Here is a 19522-nt window from a genome sequence, read left to right on the forward strand (position 1 = left end):
GAATTGATAAAATGCTGTCTGATGACCACAAGGAAGCCCAGGGTTGATGTAACGATATATCCTTCTACATTTGATGTATCTCATGTATCTGCATGTAAAATCTGGGAATTTCAGTGCTACTTTATGTTGCAAAGGCAAATTATAATAACCTTTGAGAAAGATGTAAAAATGTGAGTACACCATAAAAATATGTAAGAACATTTTCATTGTATAGTTAGTTAAAATGTTTTGAGCCCTTATAAATATGAAAATGCAAACTTAAATGACTGTCCACATAAGGAAATTTAACCTCAAGCCAAATTCTTCATGTTTAATTTGAAACATATACAGACATACTTAATTTTTATCTTAGTTCTTATTCTGTCATATGCAAAATAGAGTGAAGCTAAGTGTTTTACTTCAGAAATATAAATCACAGAGATCTCTTAAGAATTCCATAAAATTTTATCTGATAACTTGTAATATGAACCCAAAGTTGTGCAAAGTGAGGAATTACTCTGCTAACATCACATTCTTCAAAGGTTGAGAAAAGTTTGTAGGGAGTTTATTTTATCCTTCTAATTATTAAAGTAATCTGAGCATACATGGTCATTTAAACAATTCTAGGCCTGCATAAACCTAGCATAAAATTAACAATTGATGCTAAATATTATTTTTTATTCCTGGACAATTTCATCAATTTGTGGGTTTTTTCAATGACCAGAACTAGAAACCTTAATATTAAGGGTTACTGAAGTCTACAACAAATCACTGATAAAGGTGGAATTGGAGCTGTTGGCTTCTTGACATTGGATCCTATGGAAATCATGATATGGAATAGCACCACTGCTTTACCTCCGACACTCTAGAGGCGAGCCCATTCTAGTCTAGTTATTGACATGGAAAAAAATAGGCTGAGAAATGCCAGAAAGTCAAGATTACTTACAGATCATTTTTTAAAAAAACTAATATGAAATATTTGGTAGTTGTGTATACCTATAGGGGCCAATAAATTGCATAGTGGTTTAACAATTATAAAAAATTGTATCATTTCTACCAACATCTATCGCACCAACCCCCAACCACCACAGTCTGCCCCTGGTAGCCATTCTACTCTAGTTGTATGAGGTCAAGTTTTTTAGATTCCACATGTAAGCAAGATCATGCAGTACTTGTCTTTCTGTGCCTAGCTTGTTTTACTTAGCATACTGCCTTGCAGGCTTGTCCATGTTGTTGCAAATGATTGGGAAAAGGATACAAAATTTTAGATAGGAATAGGTTCAAAAGATTACTATATATACAACATGGTGATATAATTAATAATAATATATTGTATTCTTGAAAAATGCTAACAGAATGGATGTTAAGTGTTCTCACCACAAAGATAAATATAGCATGTAATGATATGTTAATTAGCTAGATTTAGTCATTCTACAATGTATATACTATTTCAAAACCTCTTGTTGTATATGAGAAATACATAAAATTTGGTCAATTTTAAAATATTAATAAAAAATTATATCAGTTGAAAAATAGAAAAGTCCTATTTTAAGTTCTTTCAATTCTTTTAAGTTTAAATTTTTTAAATTCTTTAAGCATTGGGATATTACAGAGTAGACACTGGACAATTGTGTGATCTCTTTACAATGGAAAATAATTTTGGTTTTATAGCAAAAGGGAGTATAGTTTAAATTATAAATAAATCCAAGATGTAGTGAAAGAACCTTAGACATAGCAGTCAGGAGATCTGGGATCAAATTTGGGCTTTGCCACTAGTTAACTGCCATATATCTTTGAAAAAAAATTTTTTTTGTATTTTTGATAGAGACGGGTTTCACTGTGTTATCCAAAATAGACTTGATCTCCTGACCTCATGGTCGGCCTGCCTCATTCTCCCAAAGGGCTGGGATTCCAAGTGTGAGCCACCGCACCCAGCCGTCTTTGAACCATTTGTAACCTCTCCAGGCTATAGTTTCCTCCCTGTAAAGATAGATTCTTGACAAGATGTTTGCTAAGTTCCTGTTCATCTCAAAGATTATCTAATTCTTTTATTTCAAGACTCTGTAACTCTTCTTAACTTCTCTAAGACTTACTGTCATTTTAACTTAAATGGCCTTAAATTACATAGCTGCTGGTTAGTGATCCTAGCCTAGGGCCCAATGAGTATACAATAAATGCTTGCTGTTGATGGTGATATTAAAGAGTTGAATTGAGTGACCGATATACATTTCCTTCCATTTCTAAAAGCCTGTGATTAAGAGAACAATCAATTGTATTTGGATTATATCTGGCACTTAAAAAAGATAGTGCCCTTTTTTCTTCAACTCAGCATTGGTAAGAGTTCTAAAACTGTTGACTTCAAAATTCTGTTTTCGTTTTTTGTTTTGAGAAAGGTTCTCACTGTGTTGCCCAGGCTGGAGTGCTGTGGTGCGAACATGGCTCACTGTAGCCTCAAGCTCCTGGGTTCAGGTGATCCTCCCACCTCAGCCTCTTGAGTATCTGGGACTACAGGCATGTGCCACCACGCACGACTAATTTTTTGTTTTTGTTTCTGTTTTTTTTAGTAGAGAGATGGTTTCACCAGGCTTGTCTCAGACTCAACTGGGATCAAACTATCCACCTGTCTCAGTCTCCCAAAGTCCTGGGATTATAGGCATTAGCCACCACACCTGGCCTAAATCTCCTTTTTTTTTTTTTTTTTTTGATGACACTTTGATTCGGAAACATTCAGCAAATATTTTAGGCAATGTTCATAAGGGCAAGTGAAAAATCTTAACGCAGGCTATCATAATAGAATAGTAATTTAATTTGAGGCTCAAAACCAACTAAAGAATGACTTTTATTTATGTGCATTCTGCTTGTTAGATGGCAGGAGACTATATAGACATGGTAATCCAGAAAAGCATTTCATCTCTACCCTGGGAGAACTGATTTGATCAATTTAATCAGGTAGCTAACTAAGTATATCTCTAGTTTAGTACATCGTTAGGCTGAGGTTTGTCGTTGCCCTCTCTGATCGTCAGAGTACTTTGTGTTTACTGCAAGTCACTCCTAGTTTTCCCACTTGAGGATTTCAAGGAAGTAAAAAATCTTCTTTAAAGCCTTGATACCATTAGCACATTCTTTGCTGATTATTTCCTGTAACATTCCTCCTCATCAGTGAGTCACCGATAGGCCTATACACAGGCCAATCTGTAAAGTGCAAAAAATTATTTTATAGCTGAGAGCATTCGTAGTATGGACTTTATTATGGTAGGAAGGCAAGTGCAAAACGCAATTTAACCTTAGCTTGGTTCTTAGTTCTGGAAGGTTCTTTTAGGATAGCCAAGTTGAACACTTCCTGGTCAAATCCTGTGAGATATCTGCCTCCTCTTCCTTACATCTGTTATGTTTTCACCATCAGTCTCAGAGTCTTACTGGGGGTCTTAGCGAGGTAGCTCAAATTCAAAGAACTAGATTCTTTACCTTAGTTCTTTACCACATTTTGCTCTCCAGGTCCCCATTCTGCAAGAACTCCAAGACTAATTCTAAGTCTGTCTTAAATTTTCTTGTTTCTCCTGGCCACCAATTCTTAATGTCCCCCTCCACAAGTTGACCCATTTTCTACTAACTAGATGTAAACATTTATCCTTCATCAGTGTTGGCTGTTATCCTCAAAACTCTGTCATCAATCACATCTTAACCCCTTATGCCCTATCAATGATACATAGACTATATTGGGTACAAAATATATTTAAGAATACGTGCATAAAGAGTATGGGATATGTTGCATGTGTTTCGGCAAACATTATGCTTCTAGTCTTGAGTCATCCCTCAAGGTTCCAGGATACCTTCTTCTCCTGTGTATACCAAAGTCTGTGCATACTCAAGTCATGCAGTCAGCCCTGCAGAACCCACATATGTAAAAAGCAGCCTTCATGTACCTGGGTTTCACATTCTGAAATACTGTATCTTTGATCTGTGCTTGGTTGAAAAAACTTTCATGTGTAAGTGAACCTGTACAGCTCAAATCTGTGTTGTTCAAGGGTCATCAGTGCTAATTTTAGAGACATGTCCTTAGAAGAAGCGTTGCAGACTTGATTTTTAAAATATAGGTATGCGTAGTAAATGCCGAAGTCCTCTTGGTTTTACTTTAATCTCCAAGTTGTTCACTTTTAGTGTACAGAATTAGATGAGACCCATATGCTTGCCTGTAAAAAATAAGGATAATGGGTTCCCTGTAATCAAGGATACAAATTTCACATCCATCTGCTTAGTGGTTCCCAAGTGCTGATGTGGAGACTTGTTTCCAAATGACTACACAGAAATCATTTGGGGTGCTTTTTCAGAAGTATTGGTTGCAAGGCCCCAATCTCAGATAAGCTGAATCAGTAGTTTTGGGGTAAGGCCTAGGTACCCACATTTTCAAAGTGATATAGGTAGTTTGAATGTATAGCCAGGCTTAGAGAGCACTTAGAGAACTTGTAAGAAGCATTCTTCCAGCTCTCTGTTTCTGTGGTTTAAGTATCCAAGAAGCCTTCTTCTATCTGCTCCTGACGTTCCACAGGAGACAAGCAAGATGTTCACCTAGCATTATTTCCTTTTGGACTTCTTCCAAGTATTTCCATACTAAATAGTTGTTGTTATTGTTGTTTTAGTGGTAATGATAACTTCTGAATTAGACTTAAGTTTGTAACAGTGTAGTTATAGCTGAAGAGTGCAAATTTAAGTTAAATAACAGCTAAAGCAGGGCCAAGGAAGAATCTGATTGTCTAGAGGAGGTGGATCTGTGAGGTTTTCATCTTTGCAGCCCTGTTTTGGTATGGCATGTGGAAATGGTCTACCATTAATAAGTCAATGTGAGTTTAATTTAGCAGTTCCTCCTATGTGATGCTACAGACGATAGAGCTCCTTTTGGGGGCAGCTTTGAGAAGGCAATACGAGTGCAGATAGAGTAACAAATTGGATTTTGCAGTATAAGCAAGGAGGATTTAGAAATTTCAGTATTCTTAAAAGAATATTTGATTTGGATGGAAAGGGAGCTGTCTTTTCTTAGAGGCTTCAAAGAATGATGGGAATGGTTAAGCAAACTAGATTCTTTATTTAGGTGGCTTTTAATTGTATTACTTGGGATGTTTGCTATTTATTTACTTGATCTTTGCCCTTGTGCTAAAAGCAGGAAGGAAACCTGTCTTAATAAAGACTTAGGATACTTTGGTTTAAAATGATGAAGGGGGATTAGAACTTTGGTATTATCTATCAGGGATTCAGGATTGGTAAATGGGGCAAGGGTCTCTATCCCTTAGATAAGTAAGTGCGGTTCTATTAGTGAAATCTTGTTTTCATGATTCCCTCCACTCTGAAAGTTGGTGTTTTGTAGGAGCAGTGTTAGACCCAAAATAAAAGAGTAGGAAGTGCAAACCTTGTGTAAATGGTGGATCTTTCTCATTTTCTGTGTCTAACTTGCTATCCCTCAATTTAAAATCTTAAACTGTATCCATAGATTAGGGTTTACTTCAGTGCTTCTTTAAAATGCAAAATGTGACCCGGTTTTAAAACTTGATTTACATATTTGCAAGAACCCATTTATTGTAGGAAGCAAAGAACAGCTGTATCCTCCCTGGGGTTGGTTGTTTCAATCAAATCCTTTTAAAACACTAATTAGGAAGATTAGGATTTCATTTTTTTCCTTAACAACAGAAGATTCTTGGTACAAAGTTAATAAATACATAAACTTCCCAGAGTGTCTTATCAGAAGATATATCCTATGTATCTTCAAATCAATGGTACATTTCCAAATTTTAGAATTGCTTTATAGCTGTATCAGGAAAAGGGAAAGACTGTTGTTCCAAAGGAAGTTATAAGGAGGAGAACCCATCACCAAGCTATATGGTGAGTATTTTTTTCCACAAGGTATTGTAAAGCCAAGAACCATCACCAAAAGTAGGAAGAGGTAACTGTGGGTTAGCCGCTCTGTATTAGTAGTCACCATGAAATGCAATGTCTTGGTAAAAGAGGACACCAAGGAAATCAATAATGATGGCACTCAAGTTTTTGAGAAGGTACTATAACAATATATGAGCATTAAAAATGCATTTGCATCCTACTGGAAGCCTAAATTATTTTAAAAAGCCCAGATGGAAAGCTCAAGGTGTGTTTGTTCCATGTGCGTACTGGAAGTGGGTGGGGATATACAAGTAGCTTGCAGTCTCAGAGACTTCTACATGGAAAGTACAACTTTTAGAAATGGGAAAAAATCCAATAAGAGAGAATGGGGAAGCTTATAAGGTAAACAGGTTATGTACAAACTGTTTTTTAGGCTGTGTAAAAAGAGAACTTGGTGAAATTCTTTAAAAGCAGTCATGAGTTTGTGAGTTACCTCAAAAGGAAGCGGTTTACTGGAGTAGTAGTGTGTCCATTTGGTGATCATGGTGCAAAGAACTTGGTAAGAGAAAAACAATATTTTCAATGGCCTCTTTGTCTAATAAAGGGAGATAAAAGGGACATACTATCTCCATAATTGTCTTCCGAAATTGATGATGAAGTGAAACTAGGTAAAACTGTAGTAAATGAACAGCTATTCAAGGTACAGTTGACAAATAGACATAGATAGCTCACCAAAACTAGATAAAATCCTCCTATATTTTGAAGGAACTCAAAGTTTTTGATTAATAAAGCACTTAATAATGTGCTTTTGGCAGGGTTGGCAATCTTGAGTTTCTACTTGATCAGCAGTATATTTTCAGCAATGTGATTTTAAGTAAGTATACAAAGTTTGTCTTGGGGTAAAATTTTAAATCAAAATTGTATAAGATACAGAATATTTCTGAATCAGGAAATGATAGTGAATTTATAAATCTAAGTCATGACTATACATTTGTTAACCTTAAAAGCCTATGCTTATTACAGATTTTATTGTAGTGAAGGTGTTAAATTATTCTGGATCTTCACTGTGAGATGAGTTGTGAAAGTTCAGTGTATTACTATGTTCTCATTAGTACTATCAATTATTACAAAGGTATAGAATCTTAGTTCAGCCATTGATTATAACATTACATATAGGTAGGATTCCAACTAAAGAAAAACAAAGACCTCTAAAGCCTGGAGTCTTCTGTGGTCTGTGTTATTTAGATGGTGATTTGGTAGTGTAGCTAAGATAATTGGGATATCTGAGTTGGAGAGAGAGGAGAGTCAAAAGGTAATATTGGCAGAATGTTAGAAACTTAAACAGTTCACCTTAGCTTAGGTTAGATGCTCTCCCACTATTGGTACATTTCCATTAATGTGTAAACTGTGTATAATCAGTGGCTTTATTCTAAAAAGTACCTGATCTTTTGACAGGCACCAGCTGTATTTGCTGTGTGAGACTGTGGTAGCAGGATCAGCTAAACTCAGTTAGTGTGTGTGACTCACTAGAATATGGACTAGCTGCCTGTTTGGGATTATAATTGTTCTAACAAAGCACATATGGAGAGTTAAAGGAGTTTGTATGCTTTTACAAAAATGTGTTATTGTCTTATGTGATTTATTTTCCTTCATTACAAAAATTTGATTCAAAACATTTGTATTCTTTCTCTCTCTCTCTCCCCACTCCCCTTAGAATAACATAGCTGATCCAGAAGAACTGTTCACAAAATTAGAGCGCATTGGGAAAGGCTCATTTGGAGAAGTTTTCAAAGGAATTGATAACCGTACCCAGCAAGTGGTTGCTATTAAAATCATAGACCTTGAGGAAGCCGAAGATGAAATAGAAGACATTCAGCAAGAAATAACTGTTTTGAGTCAGTGTGACAGCTCATATGTAACAAAATACTATGGGTCATATTTAAAGGTAATGTGTGTGTTGTAGTATTTAAGTCATAAGGTATTTTCATTTGAAGTTTTTTTTTTTTTTTTTCTGTTTTTTTGAAAGGCAATGTCTTAAATTAGGATTTGGCAATCTATGGCCTCTAGGCAGAGTCCAGCTCCATTTATACTGCCAAATAAACCATTGTTAGATTTAGCAGCTGTATCCTGAATGCATCCCAGTATTCACCTGCACTCCTTTTCCACACCTCAACTTTTGATTTGATGGAGGAACAGAAATGCATCTGGTTCTGGAGACATATCCTTTGTCAGGAAAGAGCTATCCCCCTGGGTTTCCAGACATTATTCTCAATGGTCTTGTCTGTCTCAACCTCAGAATTGATGGAATATGTAAGTATGTCACTTATTTCATTGAGTTATGGTGGTTATTTATGCATTTCTCTCTCCCATCGGGTTGTCAGCTCCTTCATGGCAGGGAGTTTAGCTTATCCAGTCCTGGTACTTACATCACATAGCACAGGGCTTGGCACATTTTAAGCACATGATAAATATTTGTTAAAATGGAATTAAGTGGAATAACATCTGCCTCCCCTTCTAAACAAAATTTGGATTTTCACTGGTTCCAGGATCATGGGATTAGCAGACACCTAATGTTCCAGCAGACGGAGATGCTACTATATAGCAGAAAGCTCGTTGATAAAACCCAATGTTCTTGAGTTCCAAAGTTAGAAGTCAGGATTCATGTCTGTTGAAATGTGAACAATAAATAGCTGAAAAAAAGGCCCCACAAACTCTAGCTTAGTTTAGAGTTAAAATCATTTTAAAATTAAAATTGTTTATCCTCGTATTTTTCAAATGAAGGCTATGCTACATCTTTGCCTTTCAGGGTTTAAAAGGAGGGAAGTGTTTGTTGATACTGGTTGATCCATAGGCCAAAAACAGTATATCTATAACTAATTAAGCTGTTGGCCTGCATAAAAATTAATGATAGTATTTTATGCTCTGCTGACCAAATAAAACTTTGGATATCCATCTATACCTTTTCCAAATAACCTGTCTTTGAGTTTACAGATTCTTTCTTCTGTTTGATCAGTTCTGCTATTGATACGTTACTGCGTTGTTTCATTTCATTCATTATATTTTTCAGCTCTAAAATTTCTGAGTTTTTAAAATGATTTAATCTCCTTGTTAAATTTATCATTTTGTTCATTTTTTGTTTTCCTGATTTCACTTGTTTCTTTGTATTTTCTTGAAGTTTTCTGAGCTTCCTTGATACAATTATTTTAAATTCTTTGTCAGGCAGTTTATGAATCTACATTTATTTGGAGTCAACTCCTGGGAAACTGTTGTGTTCTTTTGGTGGTGAGATGTCTCCTTGGTTTTTCGTTTTTATTATTGCCTTAGGTTGATGTCTCTGCAATTGATAGAGCAATTGCCTCTTCCAGACATTACAGGTTTCAATATGAAAAGACCTTCTTCCTCTGTAGGACAGTATGAGACCGATAGTTGGGTGGGTTGCAGTGGTTCTGGTCCCAATGAGGGCATAAGAGCATAGTCTGTGTGCAGCTCTGTCAATTGAGATTAGTGTTAATGAAGATTGCAGGGATCCTCAGTGGTCAATACCTTGGGTGTCTACAACAGTGGTGAGGGTTGCTTGAGGTCTTTGGTGGCGAGAGCTGCTAGGGTCCTCCCAATCTCTTTTTCTTCCACTAGAGAAATCATGGCTGACTAGATCCCTTTTGGCATTGGGTCTGGCTTGTGGGCCCACTTGAGGTGGTACTAGTGTCTAATGAGTGATGCCCATGGAGTGGCCAGAGCTAAGGCTTCAAGCATAAGCATGTCTGGAGGGACATGCTCTGAGGCTTAAGCCAGTAGTGGTACCAATTTCCTGGGTACAAATACCCTCTACCGCTGTACAGAGCTATAGTGGCAGTGAGGGTGGGGTGAGTCCTAGCTCTTTGTAGTACCTGAGTTGGTGTCTGGAGCAGAGGCATGCTCAGAGTGACCTTGGCTCCAGAGCCTGGGATGCGAGCTAGCTATGGCAGAATTGGTGTCATTGTCTGAGCTCAGTGCAACCACTTAGCTGGACTGGAGTCCAGAATACAGCCTAGCTTTCAGTGTTGGCTATGTGGGTGTCTTGAGCATAGGCACACTCAGAGAATCCTTGTTTCTGGGGCACTGGGGTATGAGCTAGCTCACTGTGGCAGTGACTGCAGTGTCTGAGATATGGTTGAGCTCAGCAAAGACACAGAATCTGGGTCTGGAGTGTGGGCACTCATGGAACAGCCATGACTCAGAGGTCAGGAGCCTGCACCAGTTTTGAGAGTGGTGGCTTCCTCCATGTGGCTCAGCAATGTCTTCTTGAGATGAGAGGGTTCTGTAGCCACGTCTCCCTCTCTGGGGTTCCTGAGAAGAAATGGCTGTTGGCTACCACAGTAGCAAGAGATGCTAGTGTCCTCTACAGAGCAGACCACTGGGGACCAAATGGCTTATACTGTATAGTGATACCAATAGCCTCCACCTTTCATCTTTTTGTTCCTAGACATCTCCTGGCCTCTCAGGTATGCTGATCTCATCAGTGAGAGATATTCTTTCTTTTTTGTTTCACTGTGTTGCTGCAGATTGTTAAATGGGTCCTTGAATCCTTCCAGGGTTACTTGGGTTTGTGGATAGCTGTCTGCATTTGGCTTTTTTTATGTGTATGTGGAGGGAGGGGGTGATGAAAACTGGTATCTCCTCTGCCATCTTGGTGACTTTCTCATCACTTTCTTGATCTATCTGTATCTATCTCTATCTGTATATTAGTTAATACTGATATAGAAATTCATCACAAATTTCACTGTTTACAAAACCTGACTTATTCTAATATTAGATGTATGTAGAATGAATCTATAATAGAATGAATCTTTAAGCAGCCAAACAGCCACTATACACTGTTTTAGGTGCTGAAGATATAAAAATGAACAGACTCACTACTGTTGTCAAGGCACTCACAGTCCAGTATTGCCTGGAAATGATGCAGATTTTATGATTAAAGTATGTCCCAGGTATAGATGATGCACAAATAAGTAGTCACTTCTGTCCTTTTCAGGAGTGGCATGAAAAGGCCTCCAAAAGGAGGTGGTAATGCTAGTAATTTCTATCCAGTTTCAGCATTTACTTCTAAGTATTAGCTGTTAGTGTATTTTACTACATACCTAATTATTTGGTCCTTTGTGTGATAATCTTGCTTTCATATTTGTTCCTAAAAAGCTAATTAAGCCCATCAGTTCCTTTTTAGCGATCTCATAAGTGATTACATAGTCTCAGTAGTTTTAGGTTCTCCTCCTAATTCCCATACAATTCCTTGGCATTAGACAGCCCCACAAATTTGTTGTTGAGTGAGAGTGTGTGTGTGTGAGCCCCGCGCGTATTATTTGCTCATTCTGGTTTACTCTTCCTGGATTGACTCCTGGTAATTCCAGACCCACTCTAGGGCAAACCTGAACCGTTGCTACTTTAGGCATCTGTGACAGTACACTAATTTTGGTTGCTGACTTAAAATATTAAATAATCCCTATTTAAAATGGCTATTCCATAATATATTGGAAATTGATACTAATATGCTTTGACCATTTTATTGGTTGCTTATAGCCCTTATTTATTCATATTCAATACTCTCATGGAAAATGATTTACAGCTCTATCTTATTTTCCTAAGAGTTCATATAGGGTGTTTTCTAAGTAGCACAGTAGTATACATGTATTAGTCACCCAGTGTTTACTTAATCTTTAAATAATTAAAACCTAATTTTTGTTTGTCCCAAATTTTTACTGTCAGATGTACTCAGACCAGCCAGTGCTATAAAACCATTGTCCAAGATAGCTTCTTAAAGATAAAATAGAATTATTTTTATCTCCTTCGCCCATCATTAATTAAACTCTATGATGTAAAACACTACTTTGAAGAATATGTTGCTTCGTGATAAAATTGTAGAAATGTGCAGCTGCCTTATGTTGATTCTTTGTGTTCTGAATCTATTTAAAGTAAATAAATGTGTGTGTATATATACATATGTCTCTCTACAAAACATGTATATATACACAGAAAAAATATTCTATAATCTTATAACATTTTCATACTATTTATTTAAATCGCTTTCTTAAATTGACCAACTCATTTATTTTCCATTTATATTACAACATAGTATGACTGTGTTGGTTTGTATCTTTTTTTCTAAACTAAAATCACATCAAATATAAGAGGATTCTGTTTCATGTAGTCGAAGTAAGTCGAGGCCACATCCTCTTAGTAGCATCAGGTACTAGGTCAACTTAGTATCAGTCAACTTACATACTTATTGTGGCCCATTGTTGCATTTCAGATGACATGGACGATTTTGTGAGTCAAATTAATTGAACAAGCTAGGAAATGGGTTGTTCTTACAGAGGATGTCATCCATAACTAAGACCTCGCTGTAAGCGGGAAGAAAAGGTTGTTACATTAGAGAGAAAATTACATGCTCTTGGAAACTGTATGCAGTTGTAGTGATTTCCGTGAGACATGCAAAAAATGTACTGCGTATTCATTTTGACTGAGCTCACTGTATAACTTCATTTTTAAAACCAGAAGTTAAAAACCAGACAAACACATCAGTATGACCACAGTGTTTTCCTTTAATTTCAGTTCACTGGGCAGATTTTCTTGACAAAGTTAGTCTTTATGAAGAGTGCTAAAATAAGCAAACCCTTCCCTTCTGATCTCATAATATTGGAATAATCTTTTATAATCTTTAAATATTTTTCTAGTTTAATGTAAATCTTAAAATGACACTCACTCAGGCATTGAATAGAATTTGAATCATGCCTTTATTTGCTGCTGAAAATTGCCTTTAGATTTCTGTGTATGTTAAGGAAATATTGCCTCTCATCTACCATCACCAATATTTATGGAAAAAAAATTGAGTGAAGTAAAATATTTCAGAATTGTCTGTACAGTTTTGTGGTCTTCTCATTATTTTTCACTGAAACTGTATGTGCTTACAGCCAGTGTATGTATGCTCAATGCCTCTGGAATATTCTTTTATCATTAACTTTTTTTTTTGTTTTGCGTTCTCTTACCAAACTTGAAGAAAATTGAGGATGGAAAGTTTGTTTCTTCTTAAAATGTTCTTTTCTCAAAATAGCATTAGCTTTAAACTTAATATAATGTACCTCTAAGAAGCCCCATACTAGATTCAAGGCAATAGACATTTATTTATTAAGTACCTACTATGTGTGTTGCTCTTCTTTGGCATATTGTGGTTAATCTCATCTATTTTGGTCTGACAGTTTCTAAATTGATGTCTCTCGTTTCATCCTCTCTGCTCAGCCCCAGATATGTGTTTATAACTTGCCTCATGTTAATAACCTGCTTATCTGTGAGTACATCAAGTCCAGTAACCCTCAAACTAGGGAGGTAGCGTTTCAACTAAGTCTTGAGTATGATTTTGGTAGGGGTTGAGAGGTGAGAGGAGGGTAGGGACACAGCATTCCAAGCTGGAAGAAAATGGCTCAGAGGTGGTAAATTTTCTAGCCATATTCTTGGCAAAATGATCTCTACTGTCACTTGCAGTTTTAGAAAATCTTACGTGCTGGTTTTTTTTCTAATTGGGTAAAATATACTTAACACTAAATTTGCCATTTTAAGTGTACGGCTCCGGGGTGATTTTTGGTTGGTTGGCTGGTTGGTTGATTGGTTCTTTTTTGCTCTTTTTGTGACAGGGTCTCACTCTGTCTCCCAAGCTGGAATACAATGGTGCAATCTCGGCTCACTGCAGCCTCCACCTCCCAGATTCAGTTGATCCTGCCACCTCAGCCTCCTGAGTAGCTGGGACTACAGGCATATGCCACCACATCCAGCTAATTATTTGTACTTTTTGTAGAGATGAGGTCTCACTATGTTACCCAGGCTGCTCTCAGACTCCTGGATTCAAATAATCCTCCCACCTCAGCCTTCTAAAATACTGTGAATACAGATGTGTTGTGCAACCCTCACCACCACTGATTTCCAGAACAAATAAGGATTCCTTATTTCAGATCTAGAAATTGATTAGTTATGATTTTAATGCTTAATGGTATGTACTACTTTGTAAAGACACATTTTAAGCTTTCTATGAACACTTCTTAGTGACAGACAGTTGGCAAGTTTCTGTTTTGAATTAGGACAAACAAAAAGGCGTGCATTGTTTTTAACTTGGAATACAGGTGCTTTCATTCATACACTACTGCAAAATAGGAAGGCATGTTTTATAAGATTTTTCTTTTAAATATCAGGTGAATGAGAAGCTCTCTGAATTAATATGATAGAGTATAGTACTTGTTAGAAGCAAACTGTGGCAAAAGAAACCATGTATAACCTATCCACCATTTTAAGAACCACTTTTTTCTTCTATTGAGAAAAGTATAAAGATACATCAGATTCCCAGTTCTCAGGATGCAAGTTTTATACACGAATACAAGTTATATGAACCTTTCCTGGAACTCCTCTTCCCTCACCGGTATTGTGGGAATTTATTTCCTCCATTTCCTAATGTATACTTCACTGCTAACCAAGACTCTCAGCTTTCTGCTTGCACTGCAAGCTGGCCATCTATGGCAGGACAGGATAGATGTCAAGATTAGTGGAGGAAGTGGTAGTGGAACACCGTTCCTCCTTCTCTTACAAATTCTACATGGTGTCAGCATCTGGAAAAAAGAATCATTTTGTTTTAATTAACTGAGCCCTCCCTTCGTGATCCCTAACCCTAGGCCACTTCCCATTCTCCACACTACACCATCAGTTCCACTCTGATTCTTCAACCTTCTCCCATCCCCTAAGCACTCATCATCATGTCACTGAAGTCCATTCTTTGCCTTGATAAAGTCACATCCTCATGGAGATGCTTGGAAATTTTAAATTGGACTCCTGATTACTTCCCAGGGATTTTTGAGTTTGAGGGCTACTGGCAGTAGCTTGAGAATCTTCACCCCGCAGCTGGGGCTGTAAAGGTGAGAAATGTGTTTCTGGCATCCCAAGTTGAAGCACAACACTGAATATATTTTTCCACTAGAAATATTGTTAAGATATAAATAGTAGTGAGTTTCTATGCTACTCTTCATTCTATACTACGAATGAATACATTTGTGTGAAATTATCTTTGGGGAGGACTACCCCAGGAACTTAGGCATTATTTTTATGGGAAAATGCTTGCTTTTAAAACTCCCAACATCTTACTTAAAAATCAACGTTTGAAGCACAGTCCAGTTACTACTTGGCTGCTGCCAGTATAGTAAAACCAACCATTCTACTTCCAGTCAGCTCTGTGGTCCCACAAAAATTCAGAGACTACCACTCATGAAATGGTGTGGAGAGAGAGGTGTCCCTTGTATTTCAAGCTATAGTTAAAAAGGGTTTAATGGTTTATTCCAGTGTTTAACTGATGGAACTGAATAATGTGTGTGTGTGTGTGTGTACATCTGTTTTAGAATTTGTGTACATATATTCCTCCCAGAAGCACCATTTCCTCTTGTTCAGCTCACAGAGAAGTTAATTCCACCTGGAGTAATCATATGTTTTTAAAGCTACACTCTCCCTTTTTCTTATCCATTTACATCAGAGGTATAATGAACGGTATTCTTTCTGAGTTCCATGTGTGTACCAAAAAAGCCCATTAACCATAGCTGATAAATGTTGTGAAGTACATTAAAACAAATGAAAGCCAACAACGCAAATAAGGGAAAATACCCGTTGTCCTTAAACTCAAACCTAAAATTTCTACAAGCCCTCATTTACCTCCTCATTCTTTAATGTAACTGTCTTTCCAATATCGTCATTCAAGATAATTATTTAAAGCTTGTTTTTTTCTGAGTTTTATAAAAATTACTAATAGTTCAACAATAACAAACAGTACTTTTATTTGTTTAGCTATATCACAGGCAAAAAGATATGGGGGTAGTCTAGGCTCAGAACTTTAATTTGGAATATTCTATGGAAAAAATATATTCTGGGTTCCCAAGCAACCAGTTTTAAATCTGCATTTTGGAATGTGTTCTTTATTTTTATTACTTTTTAAAATTTTTATTTTTTGTGGCTACAAAGAAGGTATACATATTTATGGGATACATGAGCTATTTTGATACAGGCATACAATGTTTAATGATCACACTGGGATACGTTTACTATTTGTGTTACAAACAGTCCAATAATACTTTTCTAGTTATTTTTAAAAGTGCAATTAAATTATTATTGACTATAGTCACCCTGTTGTGCTATCAAATACTGGATTATTTCTCTAACTGCTTTTTATACCCATTAACCGTCCCCAACTCACCCTCCCTACTGTCCTTCCCAGCCTCTGGTAACCATCCTTCTATTCTCTAGCTTGAAGGGTTCAATTGTTTTAATTTGTAGTTCCCACAAATAAGTGAGAACATGCAAATAAAATCTGTACTTTAGTAGGTGAGATTTAACATTTTTGCTAGTATGTTATTTTGGCTCAGGTTTGTAATTATTAAATTGTTTCATGGATTTACAGGAGTCTAAATTATGGATAATAATGGAATACCTGGGTGGAGGTTCAGCACTGGATCTTGTAAGTATTTTAAAATAATTACACACACATGCAAGTGTGTGCATATGCACATACCTTAATTTTTTTAATTGAAGAGCAATGGCTTTTGGGCATGTTAAGTGGTTGCTTTAGTTAATATGTTCAAATTAAATTCTTTTTTCATGACCACTACCTTATGTAGGTACAGATGTATTATAGGTTTGAGCATGTTGCTGGCATTCTAAGACTATATAAGAAATGCAAATAGCTTAATAAAATAAAGTCCCCCAAATTAGAAGTGGATGTGTGTGTCCATTGCTGTCAGTTTTAAGTTTGACTTTTGCAAGCTTATCCCTGAAAAAACTGTCTTTAGATTTTTAAAAAACAAATAGTTGAGATAACTGTCACTAAACGTGATTGTTATAAACTGAATGGTTGTGTCCCCCCAAAATTCATGTGTGGAAATCCTAACCCCCAATGTGATGGTATTAGGAGGTGGGGACTTTGGGATGTAATTAAGTCATGAAGGTGGAGTTCTCATGAATAAAATTAGTGCCCTTATAAAAGACACCCCAGAGAGCTCTCTGGCTTTCTTTCCACCATGGGAGGGTGCAGTGAGAAGAAGGCCTTCGGGAAACCAGGAAGAGTGCCTTTACCAGACACAAATCTGCCAGCACCTTGATCTTGGACTTATTTCCCAGTCTCCAGAACTATGAGAAATAAATACCATTTAAACCACTCAGTCTGTGGTTTTCTACTATAGCACCTGAATTGACTAAGATAGTGGTACTAGGGTTCTAACCAAGGTAGGCATGCAGATCCAGGTCTTTACAGAGTTCTCTCTGCCTCTCTATTGGTCATTTGGAAATGCAATGGCATGTTGGGTTGTTGCCATCACTTAAAAGTGCTCCTGTCATTTTAGTGGTCAAGGATCAGAATGTTAAAATCCTTCAGTGTGCAGGAAAATTCAACCCACTGAAGATGTGTTCACAGACAGAATGTCTTTGAGAAACAGTGGTTGTTCCCCAATTTAGTGTGATCCTATCAATGTTGAGTTTCTTTCCCTTCCTGAAAAATCTTTATTAATATGACACTATATTTAAAATTCAGTATGACTTATGAGAGGCAATTTAGTGTAGTAGAATGACCACTAAGCTGGCCTAGGGTGTTGGAGGTTATAGGTCTGGCTCTACGCACAACTAAATCTGTGCCTGTGAACCAGACGCAAACTTCCCGAACTTGGGTGTCTTATAAAACAAAGAAGTTGCACTAAGTTATTTCCAAGTCCCTTTCCTCTTTAATATTATGTGATTTTTTATTTGCACGCTTCTGCCTGTGAAATTATGTGTGCTGTTTCTAAGAAAGTGTTTTGATTAAAGTAATCAAGTAATGTTTTAATTCTTATTTTTTTAGGTGGAGATGAGTTTTCCTAACTGAAAGTGATTAAATGTTTTTAAATGACTTTAACCCTGACTGCCAGTGACTCAAAGTTTCAAATAATTTTGTGAACAGAAATGACCATAAGAGATTTTCTTTCCTTTAGTCAGAACCATATTTAAATGATTCTAAAGAAACGGTAATTAAACTTGATGGAGAGCCTCATCTAATTCTAGGAATTCATGTCAGTTTAATCAGTTCTGAATCTGGCAATCTTTTCCTTGTGTCTCATCTAATTGTTATATCTTAAAGCCTGAGTTCATTTTTTTCTCTCCTCTCTAGTGAGAGAACACCACTGATGTTTCTTTGTGTAATAATCCTTCATGCACGGAGTCAGGCTTCATTCTCCTCTTGAAGTTAAATGATCTCATTTCTATTTGTCTTGTCACAGAGCCATATTATTCAATAGTTTTTTCATGAACTCTACAAGAAGCCTCTCAATTGTTTCATGATCCTCTTTCCATTTTTTGAATATTAAGCTCCCTTTCCAAATGTATCAGTTGCCTTATCTGGTCCCTCAGGGTGCTCACAATGTCTCTTCCCTGTTTTGGAACTATTGGCAAAGCTAGGTCACTCTGTTCAGCAGTATCGCTGATAGCAATGTTAAGCAGTGAACACTGGCCTAACCCCAACTAACGACCCTAATCTGTGTCCCCTAGTAGCAGTTTAGTCAGTTTTATGAACTCTCCAAGTTAAATGATTATGATATCTTAATCTCATCCTGCTATTCTGATCTCTACTTAATAAAACGAATAGCCATTACTATCAATTTCAATGAATGAAAAATGTTGTTAGTACTGTATTGGCTAAGAATCAAAAGACCTAGGTCTTAAACCCAGCGCTAACACAGACTGCCTGGCAATTATTGGGCAACTCTTTAGCCTCTTTGTGTCTTAATTTCTTAGCATGTCAAATGAAGAAATTGAATCAGTAATCTCTAATTTTGTGTTTCTATCTCTAAAATTCAATATTACTGTGATTTAATTAGAAGTCTCATTTAATTAGACTTTATAGAGAGAGCAAATAATGAGAAAATGTGCTATTCCTTTTTAATGTATGTTCCTATACAAATAAATGCTATCATTTGGGGAAACTAAGGCAGGATTAGGTTTAGAGGAAGGCTCTGCTACTAAGAACAAGAGGAAATAAGAGGGATGTTTAGCGGAGAGTGTTTCTCACTTTAAACTGGTACCAGGTGCCTAACTAATGGAATAACATAAGATCACAACTTGTCATTTGTGTCAACCTTCTAGAGTGTCTACCTCAAGTCACTCCCATTTTGAAAAACGATTTATTGTATGTGAGCAGACTTTGAGTATATTGGGCATCATTTTATTGACTTTATTATGCTCCACTTCTTTCCAAAAAGAATTGTCGTGCCTTGCAACAAAAACGCATATAAGAAGATGACTAGAATTAAACATTAGCCCCCGGGAAAAGAAACAATATGCTAACCATAAGATAAGGCATAACATAGCAGACTGCATTAGGGACTGGCTGGAAGTCAAAGAAGCGTGGGGAAGATCCATGAGCCCACAAATGTACAGTCTTTGAAAGAGTCAAGGTCCCTTTTTGCATATTCTCACGTAACAACAGAGGCAAATCACACAAGGCAAGTACACTGCTCTGGGACAGAGGTATTATCTGCTAGCGACATGGCAAGGTCTTCAGTCATTGGAGAAAAGTTCAAATGGAGAAAAGTTTGCTTGCCACAGAGTCTTTCTTCCCATCTTCCTCCAACACCCAGTTAATTGAGATTTTACTTTTATTAAA

The 19522-nt window shown here is 36.7% G+C and overlaps 1 protein-coding gene across 2 annotated transcripts in view; it reads left to right on the plus strand.

The window, feature by feature from the left end:
- STK26 (serine/threonine kinase 26) overlaps positions 1–19522 on the plus strand; it is a 52015-nt gene that overhangs the window by 23367 nt on the left and 9126 nt on the right. For both annotated transcript variants that reach the window (XM_002763266.8, XM_054250818.2), the window contains exons 3-4: positions 7559–7789; positions 16298–16354. In XM_002763266.8, the coding sequence (XP_002763312.2) occupies positions 7559–7789; positions 16298–16354 (288 nt within the window). The remainder of the gene's footprint in view (positions 1–7558; positions 7790–16297; positions 16355–19522) is intronic.

The sequence above is a fragment of the Callithrix jacchus genome, chromosome X (assembly GCF_049354715.1).
Source record: "Callithrix jacchus isolate 240 chromosome X, calJac240_pri, whole genome shotgun sequence".
NCBI lineage: Eukaryota > Metazoa > Chordata > Mammalia > Primates > Cebidae > Callithrix > Callithrix jacchus.